The following is a 19344-nucleotide window of genomic DNA, read 5'->3' as shown; positions in this document are numbered from 1 at the left end:
GTGATGCCATGACTCAGATAAAATGTGTAAGACACCAAGGGATGAGATATGAAACCAAAGCATGCAGGGTGAGATTGAGACTCTTACTGCAAACCATGGCAGCCGAATAGCTACATGAACTTGAGCAACTGGCCTTGACCAAGGTACCAGGTCCTAGCAGCGTTTACTTAACAATACCAAGCACAACTTTAGCTAGAATTCTTGGGTGCCAAACAACAACTGAAATTAGAAAGAAGAGAAACAAACCAAAAACAACCATTTTAAGATCAAGGGTAGCTTTTCTTTGGACCACACAATGAGCAGGCAAAAATCTGGCCCTGGCCCTGATCAAAGATGTTGATGACAGAGCTCTCACGATGGCCTTAGATCTGAAAGGCAATGTTGCTTCCCAAAGACTTTTCAGTCCTGGTGGAGAGGGCAAGCAGTTGCAAGAACAAGGAAAGGATCATTCCAAATTAGGCCTTCTTCAAGCATGAGTGAGACACACAATGGCTAAGCCAGACAGACCTCCAGGGTGGGAGCTTCTGGATTATACACACGGCTCGTCTTTCACAGGCTATGCCAGGGATGAGCAACAAAGGCTGTCAGAGCAGAGAGTAACAGGGGCATCACGGGACTGCCTATCTCAGAGCTCCCCAGATGGAATCAGTATTTCCCACCTCAGGGAATGGCAGGACCACTCACCCGAGTCAAAAACCTGGCTCCCCATCACAACCCACATCTAAGTGTATCCCATTCAGACCTCTGTTAATGCTTCAGGGCAGGTGCTACTCTCACCTGAAAAAAATGCAAGGGCCCCAGTAACTGGTCTCCCTGCCCCTGGTATGTTAACAGAATATCCTTCCACAAGCATCAGTCTTGGCACTACCATGGCTTAAAATCTCACTGGCTTTCTATGGCCTCTGACGTAAAACCCAAAACACCTTCATACCACCTCTCTAGCAGCATCTTGCCTTGAATTCTGTTATTTAGCTGAATCGCGACTGGTCTTCGAATGCCAAGTGATGCACCATTTTCTCCAGCTTTCCCTGAAATGTCCTCCCCAGCCTGTGAGCTTCCTCTATGCTCCCATCATTCTTTTTTAAATCTGAGGCTCCAATCACACAACAATGATGCTGGATTCCATGTCTATCTTCTTCACCAGGAAAAAGCTCCTGAGGTACAGGGAGTCCATCTCTGGATTCATGATACCAAATGACTGCAGCCATGAAATTAAAAAGACGCTTGTTCCTTGGGAAAAAAGCTATGACAAACCTAGACAGTGTATGAAAAAGCAGAGACATCACTTTGCCAACAAAAGTTCATATAGTCAAAGCTATGGTTTTTCCAGCAGTCATGTACAGATGAAGAAGTAGGACCATAAAGAATGCTGAGCACTGAAAAACTGATGCTTTCAAACTGTTGAAAGAAGATTCTGAAAGAGTCCCTTGGACAGCAAGGAGACCAAACCAGTCAATCCTAAAGGAAATCAACCCTGAATATTCATTGGAAGGACTGATGGCTGAAGCTGAAGCTGTAACACTTTGGCTACCTGATGTGAAGAGCTGACTCACTGGAAAAGACCCTCATGCTGGGAAACACTGAAGGCAGAAGGGGATGACAGAGGATGAGATGGTTGGATGGCATCACTGACTCAATGGACATGCTGCTGCTACTGCTAAGTTGCTTCAGTCGTGTCCAACTCTGTGCGACCCCATGGACAGCAGCCCACCAGGCTCCTCCGTCCCTGGGATTCTCCAGCCAAGAATTACTGGAGTGGGTTGCCATTTCCTTCTCCAATGCACGCATGCATGCTAAGTCACTTTGGCTGTGTCCGACTCTGTGCGACCCCATAGATGGCAGCCCACCAGGCTCCCCTGTCCATAGGATTCTCTAGGCAAGAACAGTGGAGTGGGCTGCCGTTTCCTTCTCCGCAATGGACATGAGTCTGACCAAACTCAGGGAAATGGTGAAAGACAGGGGAGACTGGTGTGCTGCAGTCCTTGGAGTCCCAAAGAACTGGACACAACTTAGCAACTGAACAACAATGATGGCTAGCACAGTCACACAAATGAACTCAAATACAACGATAAGTTGTTTTTATTTAACAGTCTCGTAGAAACAGTGAGGCTGAGAAAAGGGCTGAGAAAGGGGAGGGGTGGGGGAGCAGAGGGGTTAAGGACTGTGTTCTATTCACCTTTGAATCCTCTGTGCCTCACACAGAATCTGGCAGATCAAAGGTGCTATGTATATTGGATATATGGAGTAAATAATCATTGCCTTCCTAAGGGATGGGAGGTAACCATGAAAAGCTACAAGTAGGACATGGATGGACATTATCACTGAACCTGAAACTCATCTTCCAGGCCGAAAGGGAAATGAACAGCATGAGCAAAGGCATCAAGAGGCAGGGCAGTCTGGGAGAGCCCTTGACTAGCACAGTTAATTTAGAGAAGATACCCAAAGTAAATTCAAAGCCTGAGGATATTCTGACACTCTTCTGTCCTCTCGGGGATCCTCGGCCATCCTAAGAGATGCGCCCAAAGAGCTAGCTAGCCTCCATCTCCTATCCACCTGTGAAATTCACTGAAGGACTCAGACTTGCTAAGGACAGCTGTAAATCCTCAGAAATCACAACACTCAGAAGTGGCCACAAGAATGACACACAAAACTCAGCACTCAGGCTTCTTCATTTTTCATTCACTACAGACCAGATTAACTAGCATGCCCCCAATTTCAATAGAACTCAAGATGAGACCACAGTGGTCATTTCCCCTGGTCTTGACTCAGATAGGGCAGAGAAACTATCTGGGGATTGGAACTTAAAACATTTTTCAGTTCAGTTCAGTCGCTGAGTCGTGTCCGACTCTTTGCGACCCCATGAATCACAGCACGCCAGGCCTCCCTGTCCATCACCAACTCCCGGAGTTCACTCAAACTCACGTCCATCGAGTCAGTGATGCCGTTAGTAGGGTTCAATAAAAGCTGTAGAAAACATGTCTCATAAGAAAAACAGCCCCAGTAATTTCATGCAAGGGGAATTACAAAGTTCACAGTGATTCTGTGAAATATTTTACATAACATGGCCTGCTCTCCAGCTGAATCACAATGAATTTGACTGCTCTGAACCAAACCCTTTTATGTACATGGAAGGCAAAGAATAAAGTCAAAATGAAAATACTGTAGTTTAGTTTGTATTTTAAATTTATGGAAAACTTGCTCAAGGGAGCTTACACACACCACACATACACGCTCAGCAGGCTGAATTATCATGCTCCTCTTACCGCTTTTTCTCACTGGGCCTTTTCTACTAAACTCTAAGCTAGACCCAGGCCATGCAGACCCTGAGACAAAAGCCTCTGGATCCATCTCATGCAGGAGACAGAGCTGCACTCCCCTCCTCTCTTCCGTCTGTTCTGTAGAAAAGCCTGAGAGAGGGCTCCAGGCCCCGAGTATCTGTGGATGATGCATTGTTCTTCCCCACAGAAAGAAAAGGGGATACATCCTGCCAATGATTTTATTTCAATCAGTTCAGTTCAGTTCAGTCGCTCAGTCGTGTCCGACTCTTTGCAACCCCATGAACCGCAGCAGGCCAGGCCTCCCTGTCCATCACCAACTCCCGGAGTTCACTCAAACTCATGTCCATCGAGTCGGTGATGCCATCCAACTATCTCATCCTCTGTCATCCCCTTCTCCTCCTGCCCCCAATCTTTCCCAGCATCAGGGTCTTTTCAAATGAGTCCACTATTCTCATCAAGTGGCCAAAGTATTGGAGTTTCAGCTTCAACATCAGTCCTTCCAATGAACACCCAGGACTGATCTCCTTTAGGATGGACTGGTTGGATCTCCTTGCAGTCCAAGGGACTCTCAAGAGTCTTCTCCAACACCACAGCTCAAAAGCATCAATTGTTTGACTCTCAGCTTTCCTTATAGTCCAACTCTCACATCCATACATGACTACTGGAAAAACCATAGCCTTGACCAGACGGACTTTTATGGACAAAGTAATGTCTCTACTTTTTAGTATGCTGTCTACGTTGGTCATAACTTTCCTTCCAAGGAGTAAGCATCTTTTAATTTCATGGCTGCAATCACAATAAACGGTTCAAAATCTAACAAAAATTTCAAAAACACAGAAGAGTACAATAAGCACAAAATCTGTTCTGTGTTGTCTGAAACTTTAAGAAGAGAAAATGCTGATAATTATTCCTTGCATTAAATGAAGATATTTGATTTTGCAGTCTATATAATAAACAGACATTCTTTGTGTCAAGAGAACACGGTAAAAGAAAAAATGATGAATATGGAATTGAGGAATGCTCTAATGCTCTAAAGGAGGAGAAGTTCAGAGACAGAAGGAACACAGAGGGGAAAGTCCTACTACCAAACAAGCAGTGTAAAGTACGATGAATCAGACTTCCCTGGTGGTCCAGTGGTTAGGAATCTGCCTGCCGATGCAGGGGACACGGGTTTGATTCCTGGTCTGGGAAGATCGTACATGCCATGGAGCGACTAAGCCTGTGCACAACTACTGAGCCCATGTGCCTGAAGCCCGTGCTCTGCAGCAGGAGAAGCCACACAATGAGAAGACTGCACACCACAGCTAGAGAGTAGTAGCCCCCACTTGGCACAACCAGAGAAAGCTGGTAGATCAAGGAGGACCTAGCACAGCCTAAAATAAATGTAAAAAGTTACAATGAACCTCTGGGAACATGGAAATTGTTCAAAGTCCACCATGATGAAGAGCTGACCAGGCTACAATGTCTTCTACGTCAACATTCAGACGGACCTATGTGGGCAACATTCCATTAACATGTAAAGCCTGGTTATATAGTGAGTCAGTAAGCAAAAGGACTTGACAGAAATTACTTAACAGTGGTATCTGCAAAAAAAAAAAAAGTTAGTTCAATTGATATTTACTCTGCATACTGTACTGATGTGCTCAGTCATGGCCAACTCTCTGCAACCCCATGGACTACAGCCCACCAGGCTTCTCTGTCCATGGAATTTTCCAGGCACGAATACTGGAGTGGGTTGCCACTTCCTTCTCCATTACTCTGGATGGTGCCAGAAAAAACAGCCTATAAGTTCTTTACATTCTGCTTAACCTAAAAACATATCTATCATAAGCAGGGTTACTATATCAAATTCATGCCATATTGTTTGCTTTCATTATCAGCAAAAATATTTACAAATAGGACAATGACATCAAACTTTGTATTATCTTTTTTAATTCAAATTTATTATGGCTTTAAGGAAATATTTGATTAGGCATCCAAGCTTTTGCTAAACCATAACATTTTAAAAATTATTCCTTTTGAAGTATTGTTCAAAGCTGTATACACTTTATAAAAAGATAATGAGAGGAACAATTCACTATTTTATGTACTCACGCACAGTGAAGAGGAAATGATACTGAATCAAACTCCCAAACCCAAACAGCTGGATAACTCAGTTAAATATTTTAAAGCTGATTTGTGTGTGTGCGTGTACAATTTTTAGTTACTACCAGAGCATCTAAAACTGATCTGAAAGCTAACTGTTGTCCAAAACTCTTCAAATTCTCAAATCCCATAATTCCATTTCTTCCCTTTCTCAAATCAAAAGATTTAAACATACATAATTGAAGAACCAGTATGATCATTTTTCTCTTTAACAATAATATCTACTTCTGGATCAGCTACTTAGCTGGTCAGTTAGATTTACAGCTAACTGACAGGTAGAATCTGGCTTCCTCCCAAAGCAGCTGTGATGAACTCCCTGAACACTGTTTTAGACAGGTGGACTTTGAGGGGTTCACTCCGGAAATCAGAAACATTTGAGGTCTTTTAAAAACACTGTACAAGGTCTGGCTTTAGAGAGGCCTCTTGAAGGTACAGCCACAGTTGCAGAGTTCATGATGCTCAAACATGCTGTTCTAGTCCACCAGAGATCTGTGCAGAAGATAATCAGAGAAGAATTTTCCAGGAAATGTTTTAAGACCCAACTCAAACCCAAGATCTGGGTTTAGTCTCTGATGAAAAAGATGTCACCCAAACCTTTATTTTTCATTCCTGATTCTGTGAAAAGAAAAACCAACTTTAGTGTCTGTCCCACCTAGGTCCTTACTGCTTGAAGCTCAGGGCTTTTTCAGAAGATGTAAGTATTTCGATTCTGTTTTTGAGGAACCAGTGGGGTTTCTTTTCTCTGGAAATGGTTCTTGCTCCCCCCAGAATGTGTAATATTTCATTAATCTTCACAGCAGTCCTCTGGGGTGGGCAGGACAGGTGAACTCTCTTCATTTCAGTGACCAGACGATTAGCAGATGACTTGCCGAGTGGCTTGCTACAAGCAAGGCTCTGATGCCAGAACCAAGTGCTCGAGTCCAGCACTTCCATGTTTTTATGCAAAGGCATCAAAAAGGGGTGTGACTGCTAATTTACTAACAAATCTATTGATTTGAACAGATAAAATCCACACATGAGTTATTCCCCTTGTATTAATCTAGACCAAAATCAAGAGTTGACTTGCAAATCATGGCCACAAATTTGCCCTTCATTTGTTGTAGACTAGACAAACACCTAATTGGCCCTCACTAGGAAACTATTTTTTTTGATGGGCAAGAGAAATGAACTCAAAAATCCACAGCTGCCGTGAGAGTGACCTAAGAGAGAAAGCTGATAGAATCAAATAAGCCCTGGGGGAGGAGAGAAAAAAAAAGTTCTCCGGGGGAGGGAAAAAAAAAAAGAATTCCCCAGGAAGTTACAAGGAAATATATATTAATAACTTATTATCTTGAATATTTTAAACCTAAAAATGAAACAAGCATATCATTTATGTTTTCCTATATGGCATGTACATGTAAATGACTATACTAATTAAACTAAGATTGTATGATTAAGGAGACTTACAATTATAATATACTTAATTCCTCTTTATAATTACTGCTTTAAATCTAGCAAAAGAGATTCATCATCCTCTACTTTCACCTGGGGTTTAAAAGTAACTTTTAGAGGCTCAGGGGTCGAGACCTCCCCACCTTCTTGGGGAGGATGCGTGGCACTGGCCTCCTCAGGGTCTGTTTCACTGAGTGCCTCGGGGTAGAGCTCACTGATGGGGCCTAGAGCCTCGCCCCTGGCAATGATGTCCACCCCCATCTCCCTGACCTCTTCTGGACCCTCAGCCACTGCTCGGTCTTTGGTTTTCCGAAGGCTACGCATCTTAAAAGCTTCCCTTGAGGGAGCTGCATTGGAAATAGATTTCTTAAACCTCTCCCCTGACTGCTTCAGTCTCTCCCCTGACTGTCTCAATCTCTCCCCTGACTGCCTCAGCCGCTCTCTCCTCTCTGGGGTCACTATTCTAGTCCTAATTCTGTTCACTTTCTTGTCAAAATTCTGCCGCGTCTTCTGCATGTTTTCTTTGGAAAATGCCTTTTTGATGTTATCAATGCGCTCCTTGCCTGACTTTTTTAGCCTGGCAGACCTGCTCTCTTCAACAAAATATTCTTCATCCGAAGACAGATCAACTGGGGTATCAAAGATTTCGTCCACCTCCTCTGGACTCTCAGTCAAGCTTCTGTCTTTCACGACAGACAGGGACGTCGGACACTGAACCTCCTCCTGAAGGAGAGAGAAAGCAAGCTTGTTAGCCATGGGTTCTTGGACCTTCCCACACCTTTTTAATCTCCTCCACAGTGCGCTTGCTGCTACCTGGGGAGCTGGCCAAGCATGCAATGTCTGAGGGCACTAAGGCTGTAACCAAGTATACCAGCTCCAAGTAAATATAATATGCCTAGCCGCTGTTAACGGAGAAGGCAATGGCACCCCACTCCAGTACTCTTGCCTGGAAAATCCCATGGACGGAGGGCCTGGTGGGCTGTAGTCCATGGGGTCACGAAGAGTCGGACATGACTGAGTGACTTCACTTTCACAGGTTGTTTATCCTCCACCTGCTCCTTAAATGCTGGTGTTTCTCAAGGTTTCTTTTTCTTCATCTTCCAAGCTCACCCTGAGCAACTTTATCCACTGCTCTACCTTCAAATCCAATGGCAAGCAGACTCAACAAATCTTCCCTTCACCTCTCCCCTTCCCCTAAGATGAAGACTCATTTATTTCTAACTGGCAGGCAGACTTCTTCCCCTAGATGTAACACAGGCACCTCTAACTTAACTTATCCAAAAATCAAGGCTCAGCCATCACCCTTTCCTGGACCTCTCAGCACTAATACCTCCAGGTGTCACCCAGAGAGAAACCTCAGAATCACCATCCCAAATATTCCCTGCTCTCATCTGACAGGTCACCAAGCGCTGTCGGTAACACTGCTTACCGACTAATAATTCCTCTGTTCCCTCCTCCTTCCTCCTTGCCTCTACCAATGTCTTAATTCAGGTGCTGTAATCTCAGCCCTGAACTTATGAAAAACCTTCACCACAATATCACCCAAGTATTTCCTGTGAAATGGTCCTAAAACATACATCTGATCACATCCTTCCTCTACTTTAAAACATTTGGGAGCTCATCAATACTCAAAGGACAGAGAGTTCAAATTCTGTAGTATAATTAGATGGCTCTTTGGTTTGAACTACGCCTGCTTTCCCGGTCCTCCAGTCCAGTGCAGCCATACAAACACCCTGAGCGCCTCCAGCACATGCTGTTCTCATCCCTCCACGCCTTCCTATACGTGGTTTTTGCTACCTTAATTAAATACCTTTAAATGCTCTTTTCAACTTGGTGAACAAAATCTTTGAGTCAAACATGCCCAACCTCCCCAAGAGACCAATTCTGTCTCCAATTTATACCCAAATGACACAAAAGTACTTGTTGTTGTTCACTCAATAAGTCGTGTCCGACTCTTTGTGACCCCATGGACTGCAGCACGCCAGGATTCCCTGTACTTCACTATCTCTCAGAGTTTGCTCAGATTCATGTGCATTAAGTCAGTGATGCCATCCAACCATCTTCTACTTACAATATTTTTCACAGTCTGAATTGAACTGGAGCTCTACTCATTTGTGTATGTCTCCCTGGGGCCTTCACTAAATAATAGGCTCCATGAAAGCCAAGCTGTATCTTATTTATGATTTATGCTCCACATCTATCAGAGTGCCTTGCACATGGAAGGTATGCTCAACAAATGACTACTGGAACAGAGAGACACTTGCCTTCATTCAACAATTGTTACTAAGCACCCACAATGTACCAGTCAATATTCTAGGCACTGAGAACCTCCTGTGAGTCAAACAGTAAAAGAACCTGTACTCTCAGAAAGAGAAATAAACAAGTTATCTATATAGTATGTTGGGTGGTAATAAATGTTAAGGTGAAAAATAAAATGGGGAGTGGGGATACATACTTTAAATGCTCTTTTAAAAGGGGAGGATGCTCGGAAAGGTCTCACTAAGAAGGTGACATCCAAGCCTAGACCTGAAGGTAATGCATATCCCAGGGAGGAAAGCAGAAAGCAAAGAAGGCATCGTGACTCAAGCAGAATGATCAAGGGTCAAGAGAAGGAGAGAAGGTAAGAGAGGGAGCGAGAGGGCCAGTGCACGTAAGGCTCTGTAGCCAATAATGATTGTGGCTCTTATTCCGGATATGATAGGAAGCCTTCTAGTTCTGGGGAAAACAGTAACATGATTTGACTCATGCTGTAAAAGGGTCACCCTGTTGAAATGAGGCAGTCGAGGGTAATGAGAAGCAGGGAGAGCAGGTAGAGACCACTGAGCTCAATCAGGTGAGAGGCGGTCAAGGTGCTGGCAGAGGCGGTGGTGAGAAGTGGTCTGATTCCAGATCCACTGTGAAGGTAGGAGTCAATGGGATCCACTGCTAGACTGAGCTGTGGAGACGTCAAGGGTGATGATTCTCAAGTCCAGGGCCTGAGCAAATGAAGGACATATTTGCATTTCACTAAGATTGGGAAGACAGTGGGAGGCAGAGACTGGAGGGGAAGGATACTGACTAAGGTGCTGAGAATGCCGACTTTGAGATGCCCACTGCACATCCACGCAGAGATGACGAGTAGGCAGTTGAATATATAAGTCTGGAATCCAGGAGAGGTCTGGACTAGAGATTTATCTCTCTAGGAGTCATTAACATAAAGATGAAACTAAAAATCATGACCAGTTCAAACAGACAACCAAGAGATTGAGTGGGTCTATACTTCATTACTCAAAACTCCCTGAAACCAAAGTACCTTTTAAAAATCAGAATATTTCAGATTTGGGAAAATAATATATAACATTCCCAGTGAGATCTTGCAAAGAAAAAAAAATATGAACATTCACTCCAGGGTGGCATAAAGAATACAAATAGCCTCATGCTACTTGAGGTTGGGTTTTGCCTTCAAATGAGTTCAGGTCAAGTTAGGCCTTGCTGCCAAATAAGTTACAAAAAATTTATTTTTAGAAATTTTTGAATTTTGGTGTTATAGACAGATAAATGGATTTTAGACCTAAAGATAAGAAGGAAGAGATGAGAAAGAATCAAAATGGAAAAATAGCAGCCAGTGAGGCAGGAGGAAAACCAAGAGAGAGGGACGCCCCCAGAAGCCCAGGGGAAAGAAGCTTTAAGAAGAAACAGAGAGTACAAATGTGCAAAAGAGAAGAGAGGGAGGGAATAACTATGTCAATGTGTCAAAGGGTAAGGATAAGAACTGGATTGAACTGGCAGACACTAGTAACCTTGAGAATGAGCCCAAAAACACAGCTGCTAAAGGACCTCAATTCACTATTTACTGGTTATTTTTAAAACTAAACCAGAAAAACTTTAAAGATCATGAGATTTCTAACTGAACCCATGAATTTTTTTAAAAGAAACTATGCTCCCAGGCTTCCCTGGGGGTCCAGTGGTTAAGAATCCACCGTGTAACGCAGGGGACACATGCCTTTGGGAAGCAAAGGCATGTGGTTAGTTTGACTCCTGGTCCACAACTAAGTCCACGCATCACAACTACTCAGCCCACGCTCCAGAGCCCACAGTTGCGAATACCAAGCCCGTGTGTGACAACTACTGAAGCCCACAAACACTAGAGCCTGTGCTCCGCAACAGGAAAAGCCACCTTGTAGCGTAATACAACTACAGATTAGCCCCCGCTCGCCACAACTCAAGAAAGCCCTGTGCAGCAACAAAGACCTACCACAGACAAAAAATGAATATATCTAAAACAAACAAACAAAATAAATGTGCCCTTACTTTGAGATCCAGATTAAATATGTTCAACCAAAAAAATTTACTATGTAAGAAATATATTCATATACATTCCAAGACCTATCAGCCTGATAGTCAAGGAGGTATCCCTGGAACTTTATTTCTTTGGATACTTACTTAAAATTTAATTATTTGGCTATAGGATTGGACAGTCTAGGAGCTTAAAAAAAAAGTCAGGGTGGATAACTGACAGCTCTCTGATGAATCAGTTAGAAGCTGCAACTTTATTCCTCTCTCTTCCTGACCACCTGCTACAGGGAGCAGCTTCAGCAGCCCTGCGTGTGTGGGTGTAGACTGAGGAGGTATTAGAAACGGAGCTGAAGAATCATTACTGTTCGGTGAGAAAAACCTTCACAATCCTGCTGTAAAGGCATCAGATCTGGCTCAGGAATCACAAACCCTCCTTCAAGTGCACAACAAACTCTACAAAATCAAGCTTAACAACAAAACAAAACAGAGGTGAATCAGAGAAAGAACCTGTTAAGTGAATCTATTTGTTGTAATGCCTATGCTTCAGAGATAATCATGAGTTAGTGGTGAATTCACTAAAATAATAATTGAAAACAATTAGGGTTGAATTATAGTTGATTTCCAAGTATAATTATTATGCATCTTTTCATGTGAAATTCTAGGTAAGAAGATGAGTTTTGTAACAAAACAAGTACTATAAATCAGAGTATAGTGGCCATGATTATCAAAGTAATATAGGTAGGAGAAGTCTGAATATTTACAAGTCTGGAACTTATCATTAGGGAAAGGCCTAATACCTCATTTGGGAAGCAAAGGCATGTGGTTAGTAAGCAAAATTGTTAGAAGGTATGATAATCCTCCTTCCTCGCCTTCATGGTGAGGTCACCAAGGTGAAAGCATGTTCAAAAAGAAATCATAATTGTATGATACAGAACAGATACTTTTTTCCAAAGCCAATGTCCAGGATTAGGTAAAAGCTCCACTGTACACAACTGTGGGAGATAAAGTACCAATAAAGTCTGCCACCAAAAGATATATCCAGGGATATCTTTTTGAGGAAAAACTCAAATGGAAAGGTAAGCCTGTTACAGCTAAATTATTCAGCTTCAAGTTAATTTTAGTAGAAGGCACAGTCTCGATAAAGCCGTGTATGTGTGTATACATGTATATATATACACATATATATACATATATTAACTATGAGAATACATTTTAAGAATTTTGGGAATTCTCTGGTGCTCTAGTGGTTAAGATTTGGCTCTTTCACTGCCATGGCACAGATTCAGTGCCTGGTCAGGGAACTGAGATCCCACAAGTGGAGCAGCCAAAAAAAATTATAAGAATTTTAACTGCTACGAAGAACCATGTGAATGCTGTATTCTTTATTTCAACATCTAAGAATCCCCATATCCACTGGTAGTTGCCTGTATCTTTTCTTTACAAGCACTCCCAACTGCATGAGATAGCCACTGCTTATTGACAAAGGGCTGCTTACTCTGCACAACTTAATTTCATAGACTCTTCACAACATTATGCCTCTTAGTTGCTTTTTCATACCATCCTTTATTCATTCTAATAACTACTGGGGCTCAAAGAAAAGAAAAAAAAATAGCAAGTTTCAGGGAATAAACAGGTTATAGAAACAACTTTTTAAAAGAAGAATTGTATATCAACAGACACACAAGAGACAATTAGGACTTTTCAGAAACTCCTGTTTTATTAAGCCACTGAACTCCTTATTGCCAAATTCAGACTTAAAGTGAAGAAAGTAGGGAAAACCACTAGACCATTCAGGTAGGACCTATATCAAATTGCTTATGATTATACAGTGGGAGTGAGAAATAGATTTAAGGGACTAGATCTGATAGATAGAGTGCCTGATGAACTATGGACGGAGGTTCGTGACAATGTACAGGAGACAGGGATCAGACCATCCCCATGGAAAAGAAACGCAAAAAAGCAAAATGGCTGTCTGGGGAGGCCTTACAAATAGCTGTGAAAAGAAGACAAGTGAAAAGCAAAGGAGAAAAGGAAAGATATAAGCATCTGAATGCAGAGTTCCAAAGAATAGCAAGGAGAGATAAGAAAGCCTTCCTCAGCGATCAATGCAAAGAAATAGAAGAAAACAACAGAATGGGAAAGACTAGAGAACACTTCAAGAAAATTAGATACCAAGGGAACATTTCATGCAAAGATGGGCTCAATAAAGGACAGAAATGGTATGGACATAACAGAAGCAGAAGATATTAAGAAGAGGTGGCAAGAATACACAGAAGAACTGTACAAAAAAGAGCTTCACGACCCAGAAAATCATGATGGTGTGATCACTCACCTAGAGCCAGACATCCTGGAACGTGAAGTCAAGTGGGCCTTAGGAAGCATCACCATGAACAAAGCTAGTGGAGGTGATGGAATTCCAGTTGAGCTATTTCAAATCCTAAAGGATGATGCTGTGAAAGTGCTGCACTCAATATGCCAGCAAATTTGGAAAACTCAGCAGGGGCCACAGGACTGGAAAAGGTCAGTTTTCATTCCAATCCCAAAGAAAGGCAATGCCAAAGAATGCTCAAACTACCACACAAGTGCACTCATCTCACACGCTAGTAAAGTAATGCTCAAAATTCTCCAAGCCAGGCTTCAGCAATACATGAACCTTCCAGATGTTCAAGCTGGTTTTAGAAAAGGCAGAGGAACCAGAGATCAAATTGCCAACATTTGCTGGATCGTGGAAAAAGGGAAAGAGTTCCAGAAAAACATCTATTTCTGCTTTATTGACTATGCCAAAGCCTTTGACTTTCTGGATCACAATAAACTGTGGAACGTTCTGAAAGAGACGGGAATACCAGACCACCTGACCGGTCTCTTGAGAAATGTATATGCAGGTCAGCAACAGTTAGAACTGGACATGGAACAACAGACTGGTTCCAAATAGGAAAAGGAGTTCGTCAAGGCTGTATATTGTCACCCTGATTATTTAACTTATATGAGAAACATCATGAGAAACACTGGACTGGAAGAAGCACAAGCTGGAATCAAGATTGCCGGGAGAAATATCAATAACCTCAGATATGCAGATGACACCACCCTTATGGAAGAAAGTGAAGAGGAACTAAAAAGCCTCTTGATGAAAGTGAAAGAGGAGAGTGAAAAAGTTGGTTTAAAGCTCAACATTCAGAAAACTAAGATCATGGCATCTGATCCCATTACTTCATGGGAAATAGATGCAGAAACAGTGGAAACAGTGTCAGACTTTATTTTTCTAGGCTCCAAAATCACTGCAGATGGTGACTGTAGCCATGAAATTAAAAGACACTTACTTCTTGGAAGGAAAGTTATGACCAACCTAGATAGCATATTCAAAAGCAGAGACATTATTTTGCCAACAAAGGTCCATCTATCTAGTCAAGGCTATGGTTTTTCCAGCGGTCATGTATAGATGTGAGAGTTGGACTGTGAAGAAAGCTGAGCACCGAAGAATTGATGCTTTTGAACTGTGGTGTTGGAGAAGACTCTTGAGAGTCCCTTGGACTGCAAGGAGATCCAACCAGTCCATCCTAAAGGATATCAGCCCTGGGTGTTCATTGGAAGGACTGATGCTAAAGCTGAAACTCCAATACTTTGGCCACCTCATGAGAAGAGTTGACTCACTGGAAAAGACTCCGATGCTGGGAGGGATTGGGGGCAGGAGGAGAAGGGGCCGACAGAGGATGAGATGGCTGGATGGCATCACTTACTCGATGGACATGAGTTTGGGTGAACTCCGGGAGTTGGTGATAGACAGGGAGGCCTGGTGTGCTACAATTCATGGGGTTGCAACGAGTCGGACACGACTGAGCAACTAAACTGAACTGAAACCTTGATTGTTACCTGGTCTACTCTTCACAGAAAGGTTCTCAGAAGAAATTGTGGATACCAAGAATGTTTCCTGGCATGCCCCAGGCAAGTGAGATATACTCATGACTGTTAATGCCCTTGGAAAAATGAATTCAAGAATGAAGACTATATTCTCGTACTAAATCTACACCCATTGCATACACTGACAAAGGCTTCCGACAGTAAGATAACAGGTGTGTGTGTGTGTTTTCCCAAAAAATGTCTGGAGAAGGACTTTCAGGGACTTGGGGCAGGGGCGGTGGCAGGGGAAGAAATGGCAAAGCCCTTCAGATGGCATAGTCCAACCTGCCTACCTCTGAAATCAGCAACCTTCTCTTTTCATTCTTTCTCCTAAATAACCAACAGGCTCTTCACAACAAATCCAAAATACCACTTACTATTCCAGTGTAACCTTATCAGTCAACAGTGGGCTACAAAGAACTGACTAAAGTGTAAAGAATCCCCTGGGGCATTAATGGCCCACATTCCTGGTATCTTACAAATACCCGCCTACATAATCCAACTGTGTTCCTATTTCAATTTGTTTCATTCTTCTAGGCTTTTCCCCTATGCATATGGGCATCCATCCATTTAAAAAATACAGCATGATAACACTACATATATGCACCAGTGAACATCCCCACACACATTCCTGATTTTATGCATACAATAAGCATGTTGATGTGAAATTTTGAAGCCAAAAGGTTTGTGAATTTTTAAGGTTCTTAACACATACTACCAAAACCACCCTCCAGAAATGTACCAATTAATATTCTACTAGCAGAAAATGAAAGTGCTTGTTATTTCCTATTCTTAAACTCAGAATATGTTTCAGTAACTGTAAATATTTAAGTAGGTGAAAGTGGAATTTTGCTCATTTATTTGGTCCTCTGTGAACTGACTGATAATGACTTTCCAATTTTTCTACCATCGGAGTTCAAGCTTTTCCCTTTTGATCTGTAACAGTTTTAAAACATATAATAGGTTTTAGGCATTTGCCATGGATGCATTCCTATTTCAAAAAACATGAGGGTCAAGTGCAGATAAGACAGGAAGATAGGAACTTACTAGCTCAATACACAATGCCACATAGAAACTACCATATAAAATCAGCTAAGAGACATTATAATCAAATATAAGGAATTACTTAAGTGACTCCTACACTTATATAACTATAAGAAAAAACAGAACTGTCTGATTGTTCATCAAGAAATACTGTTTTGCTTATAACTGTGACTTACACATTATTATAATACAAAAAATAGACAAATTAATTTCTGCAAAGTTTACATTTTACTGTTTAGGGCTTTCCAGGCTCTCCATAGCAAGGGAAAGAACCACACTATGGGGCTACAGGTCCTCAGTTTCTTTTTTTTTTTTTTCTTCCATACAACAAAGAGGTATTTTAAACTGGAGGCTTCTTAGCTATCTTCTAGTTCTAACCTTCTAAAAGGCTATGAGAGGGCACCATGCTAATATGGCTAATATCCCAAAAGCGGATTACCAATATTAAGTTTCAAAGGCAAGAAATAGACTCAGCTATGATCCACAGTTCATATTACATGGAATGGTTGAGAAGCTCAAAACACTGACATGATAGTATACCAGTTAACAGAGAAATGGCTTTATCCTGAGATCCCTGCTGATACAGAACTCCACCACACACATGTATACAACAGTCACCACGTGACACTGGACTTGGATAGGACATGCTGGCCATTAAAGGCTGCAAAAGACTGCAGTCGTTGAGTTAAACACACAGCTTACCTGGAATATGACCACACGGAATTTGTTTTTCTTCATTATTTCTTCTTGCTTAGCTTCAACTTTTTTAACGTGAGTTTGTTGCTTCTCCACCCGGGCCTTCACGTCTTTAATGTGAGCACTGACCTTTCGGGTTTTCTCAAACAACTTGTTAATGACATAGCCTGTGTTGCTGTGTGACTGTGAAAACTTGAGCAGGTCAATCTGGACGGACTTGATGGCATTCTCCATCACCCTGTGTCTCTCCTCTATCCTCTTCTGGCTGGCCTGCACACTGTCCACGATGGCAGCGACTTTGTCCAGCACAGTCACAATGGTGAGAGCGGCATCTTGGTCTTCATCTTCTGTCACATTCGACAGGCGATTCTGGTGGATTTTATCAGCATTTGAAGCCGACCCATTATGCTCCATTTTAATTATTTCTCAGTGAAAGATGTCTTACCACAATCAATTCTGGCACCGAGAGCAAAAAGTTAGCTTGATAACAGGCAACAGGGTTGCTTAAAGGGTTGGAAGCCCCACCCCTGGAGGCTGGTCAAGTATTTGTAACTACAAATACCCATACATGACTGTTCTGCAATATGAACCCTCGCAAAGCACTGGATGCTGTTCCAAACATGCTTACTGACTGACTAAGGGGCTCAAATAAGACTGTGTGGGTAGAAGAGGGAAGCTTTTTAAAAAGAAAAGTTCCCTAAAGCCACCGTGTTACTAATATTAAGCCTAGAAGCCAAATAACTAAATAAGCAAACTTTAAGTGATGGGTGAAGCCTTTTGCCTTTAGACAATTTCAAGCATTATTTATAAAAAGCAAATGGGAATTTTGAACAGAAATCTGTTTTTTCCATTAATCTCACATTAAATGCACTGATATATCAATATCAAAGAATGCAATAAATAAACACACCAAAACAGAGGCCATATAGTGAAAACATTATATTATAACATGCTTTTCCAAACCGAATATTAAAATTAATATTTTGAACATATTCTTAAATTCTACATGCATACTTCTGAATACCTAAACTACATGTTAAACACCTGAACACATTCTACTCACACTTCAGATCTTTAAACATCAACAACCTATTAGTATAGCTATTATAACAGAACAAATTTGGATAGAGGTCTGAGATGATTTTTAAGCTCACACAAAGAGCACCAATTGTTAACATCATTTTTGCATTTTATTCACAAACACTGATACCATTGGTTTATTTATCTCAAAACAAATACTCTCTTTAAAAATGAATGTGTATTAAAGTAGTTTAAATGACAGAGTAGGCTTTATTCCAATCCGTTTGTTAAACAGACTATTTTCACAACATCTAAGTCTACTTTTCAGTGATCCGTTTCATCACTGCTACCATATACTTTTAAAAATTAATTCAGAATTATTTTTTCAAAGAGAGAAATGATCAAATTCCAGTCCATACATCTTATAAATATTTTACATCTAACACACACAACTTTATAGTTCATGCGATAGGCAGTGTCTAAAAAATCAGTTAATAAATCTCAAAAACATTGAAATGTCTAAACACAGTGTCTTCTAGATTTTTTTTGTAAGAAAAGTAATCTGTAAACATCTTTACCTTTAGTTCATGCTTGGTCATTTGCTGTGGTCATTGTGGAAGAAGTGGGTATGACTTTGTAACCATTTGTGAAGTGGTCCATCTTTGCAAAAATATTACATTCCATGGGTAAAGAACAAGTCTTAGAATTACCATGTGGTACAAATTTGTGAAATCAATTTCTGTATTTAAAAACATAAAACAAAGACTACTAAACAGTCCAAAACTGTTGTAGCTGAATATTCTAAATACGAGCCAACAGTACTACACTAAAAATGTCCAAAAATAAGGCCTCTGAAATAAATATTTCCATTCTTTAAAAAAAGACATAATAAATGTACATCACATGGTCAGTGTACATATAAAAGTCACCAGTTCAAACCATTCTGGATGACGTATCTGAAGTAAAATGACCTAGGTTTTGCTTCTGTCGTCGTCCTCTATTATTTTTAGGGCATTTTCTGTCAAGAAAAAAGGAAAATGTCATTTTGTTTAGGATATTTCAAATGTTTCCAGGTTAATACACATTCCACACAGAAAGCCATATTGCATATGATCACATGAAAGGGAAACAGACGCTATTTGATGACAGACTATCATGTCAGACTGCCGTCCTTCCTACAAAGCAGGGAGGTGAGAGGGTTAGACATGCAATGCAGGTGTAAACACAAATGAAACTCACTCCCAGGGTCTCCCACTGCATGTGCATCCCCAAGAGGAATCGCCACCCTTCTTCTGGCCTGGCAATTACCAAACCACAGTGACTGGTAACATGGAAACTTGTGACAGTAGAAAGGATCCTTGCTTATGTACTTTCCCTGAGCATGACAACACCCTCAAAATGACAAGGACAGCTTAGATGAAGGAGAAATCAGGAAGAAATGTGCTTATTAACCTCAAATCAGAAAATACAGGAAATGCCTAGTTATTTTAGATGGTAATTCAGAAGAAGTCATTCGACACCCTGCTGGGACAAACCACAAAACCCAGGACAGAACTTGGGG

At 41.5% G+C, this 19344-nt stretch overlaps 2 protein-coding genes across 4 annotated transcripts in view; both read right to left on the bottom strand.

Annotated features, from left to right (window-relative positions):
* Positions 1-5995: 5995 nt before the first annotated feature.
* CAVIN4 (caveolae associated protein 4) lies at positions 5996-18449 on the bottom strand. The gene is made up of 3 exons (XM_061426341.1): positions 18362-18449; positions 16770-17219; positions 5996-7577 (listed from the first exon to the last, which is right to left on the bottom strand). The coding sequence occupies exons 2-3, from the start codon at positions 17175-17177 to the stop codon at positions 6900-6902; spliced, it is 1086 nt and encodes a 361-aa protein (XP_061282325.1). The 5' UTR covers positions 17178-17219; positions 18362-18449; the 3' UTR covers positions 5996-6899.
* The window catches only part of TMEFF1 (transmembrane protein with EGF like and two follistatin like domains 1), a 96934-nt gene continuing 95277 nt past the window's right edge, over positions 17688-19344 (bottom strand). For all 3 annotated transcript variants that reach the window (XM_061426338.1, XM_061426340.1, XM_061426339.1), the window contains one exon: positions 17688-18801. In XM_061426338.1, coding sequence (XP_061282322.1) covers positions 18717-18801 — 85 coding nt within the window. In that variant the 3' untranslated portion in view covers positions 17688-18716. The remainder of the gene's footprint in view (positions 18802-19344) is intronic.

Source organism: Bos javanicus, chromosome 8 (genome assembly GCF_032452875.1).
Source record: "Bos javanicus breed banteng chromosome 8, ARS-OSU_banteng_1.0, whole genome shotgun sequence".
Classification (NCBI taxonomy): Eukaryota; Metazoa; Chordata; class Mammalia; order Artiodactyla; family Bovidae; genus Bos; species Bos javanicus.
Note: the sequence above shows the minus strand (reverse complement) of the source record. Positions and strands in the feature narration are given on the sequence as shown.

Coding starts and splice junctions, on each gene's coding strand:
- CAVIN4 (XM_061426341.1), bottom strand. CDS start 17,177: ATGGAGCATAATGGGTCGGCTTCAAATGCTGATAAAATCCACCAGAAT. Junction 7,578..16,769: donor TCCGTGTGGTCATATTCCAG/GTAAGCTGTGTG, acceptor TCTCTCCTTCAG/GAGGAGGTTCAGTGTCCGAC.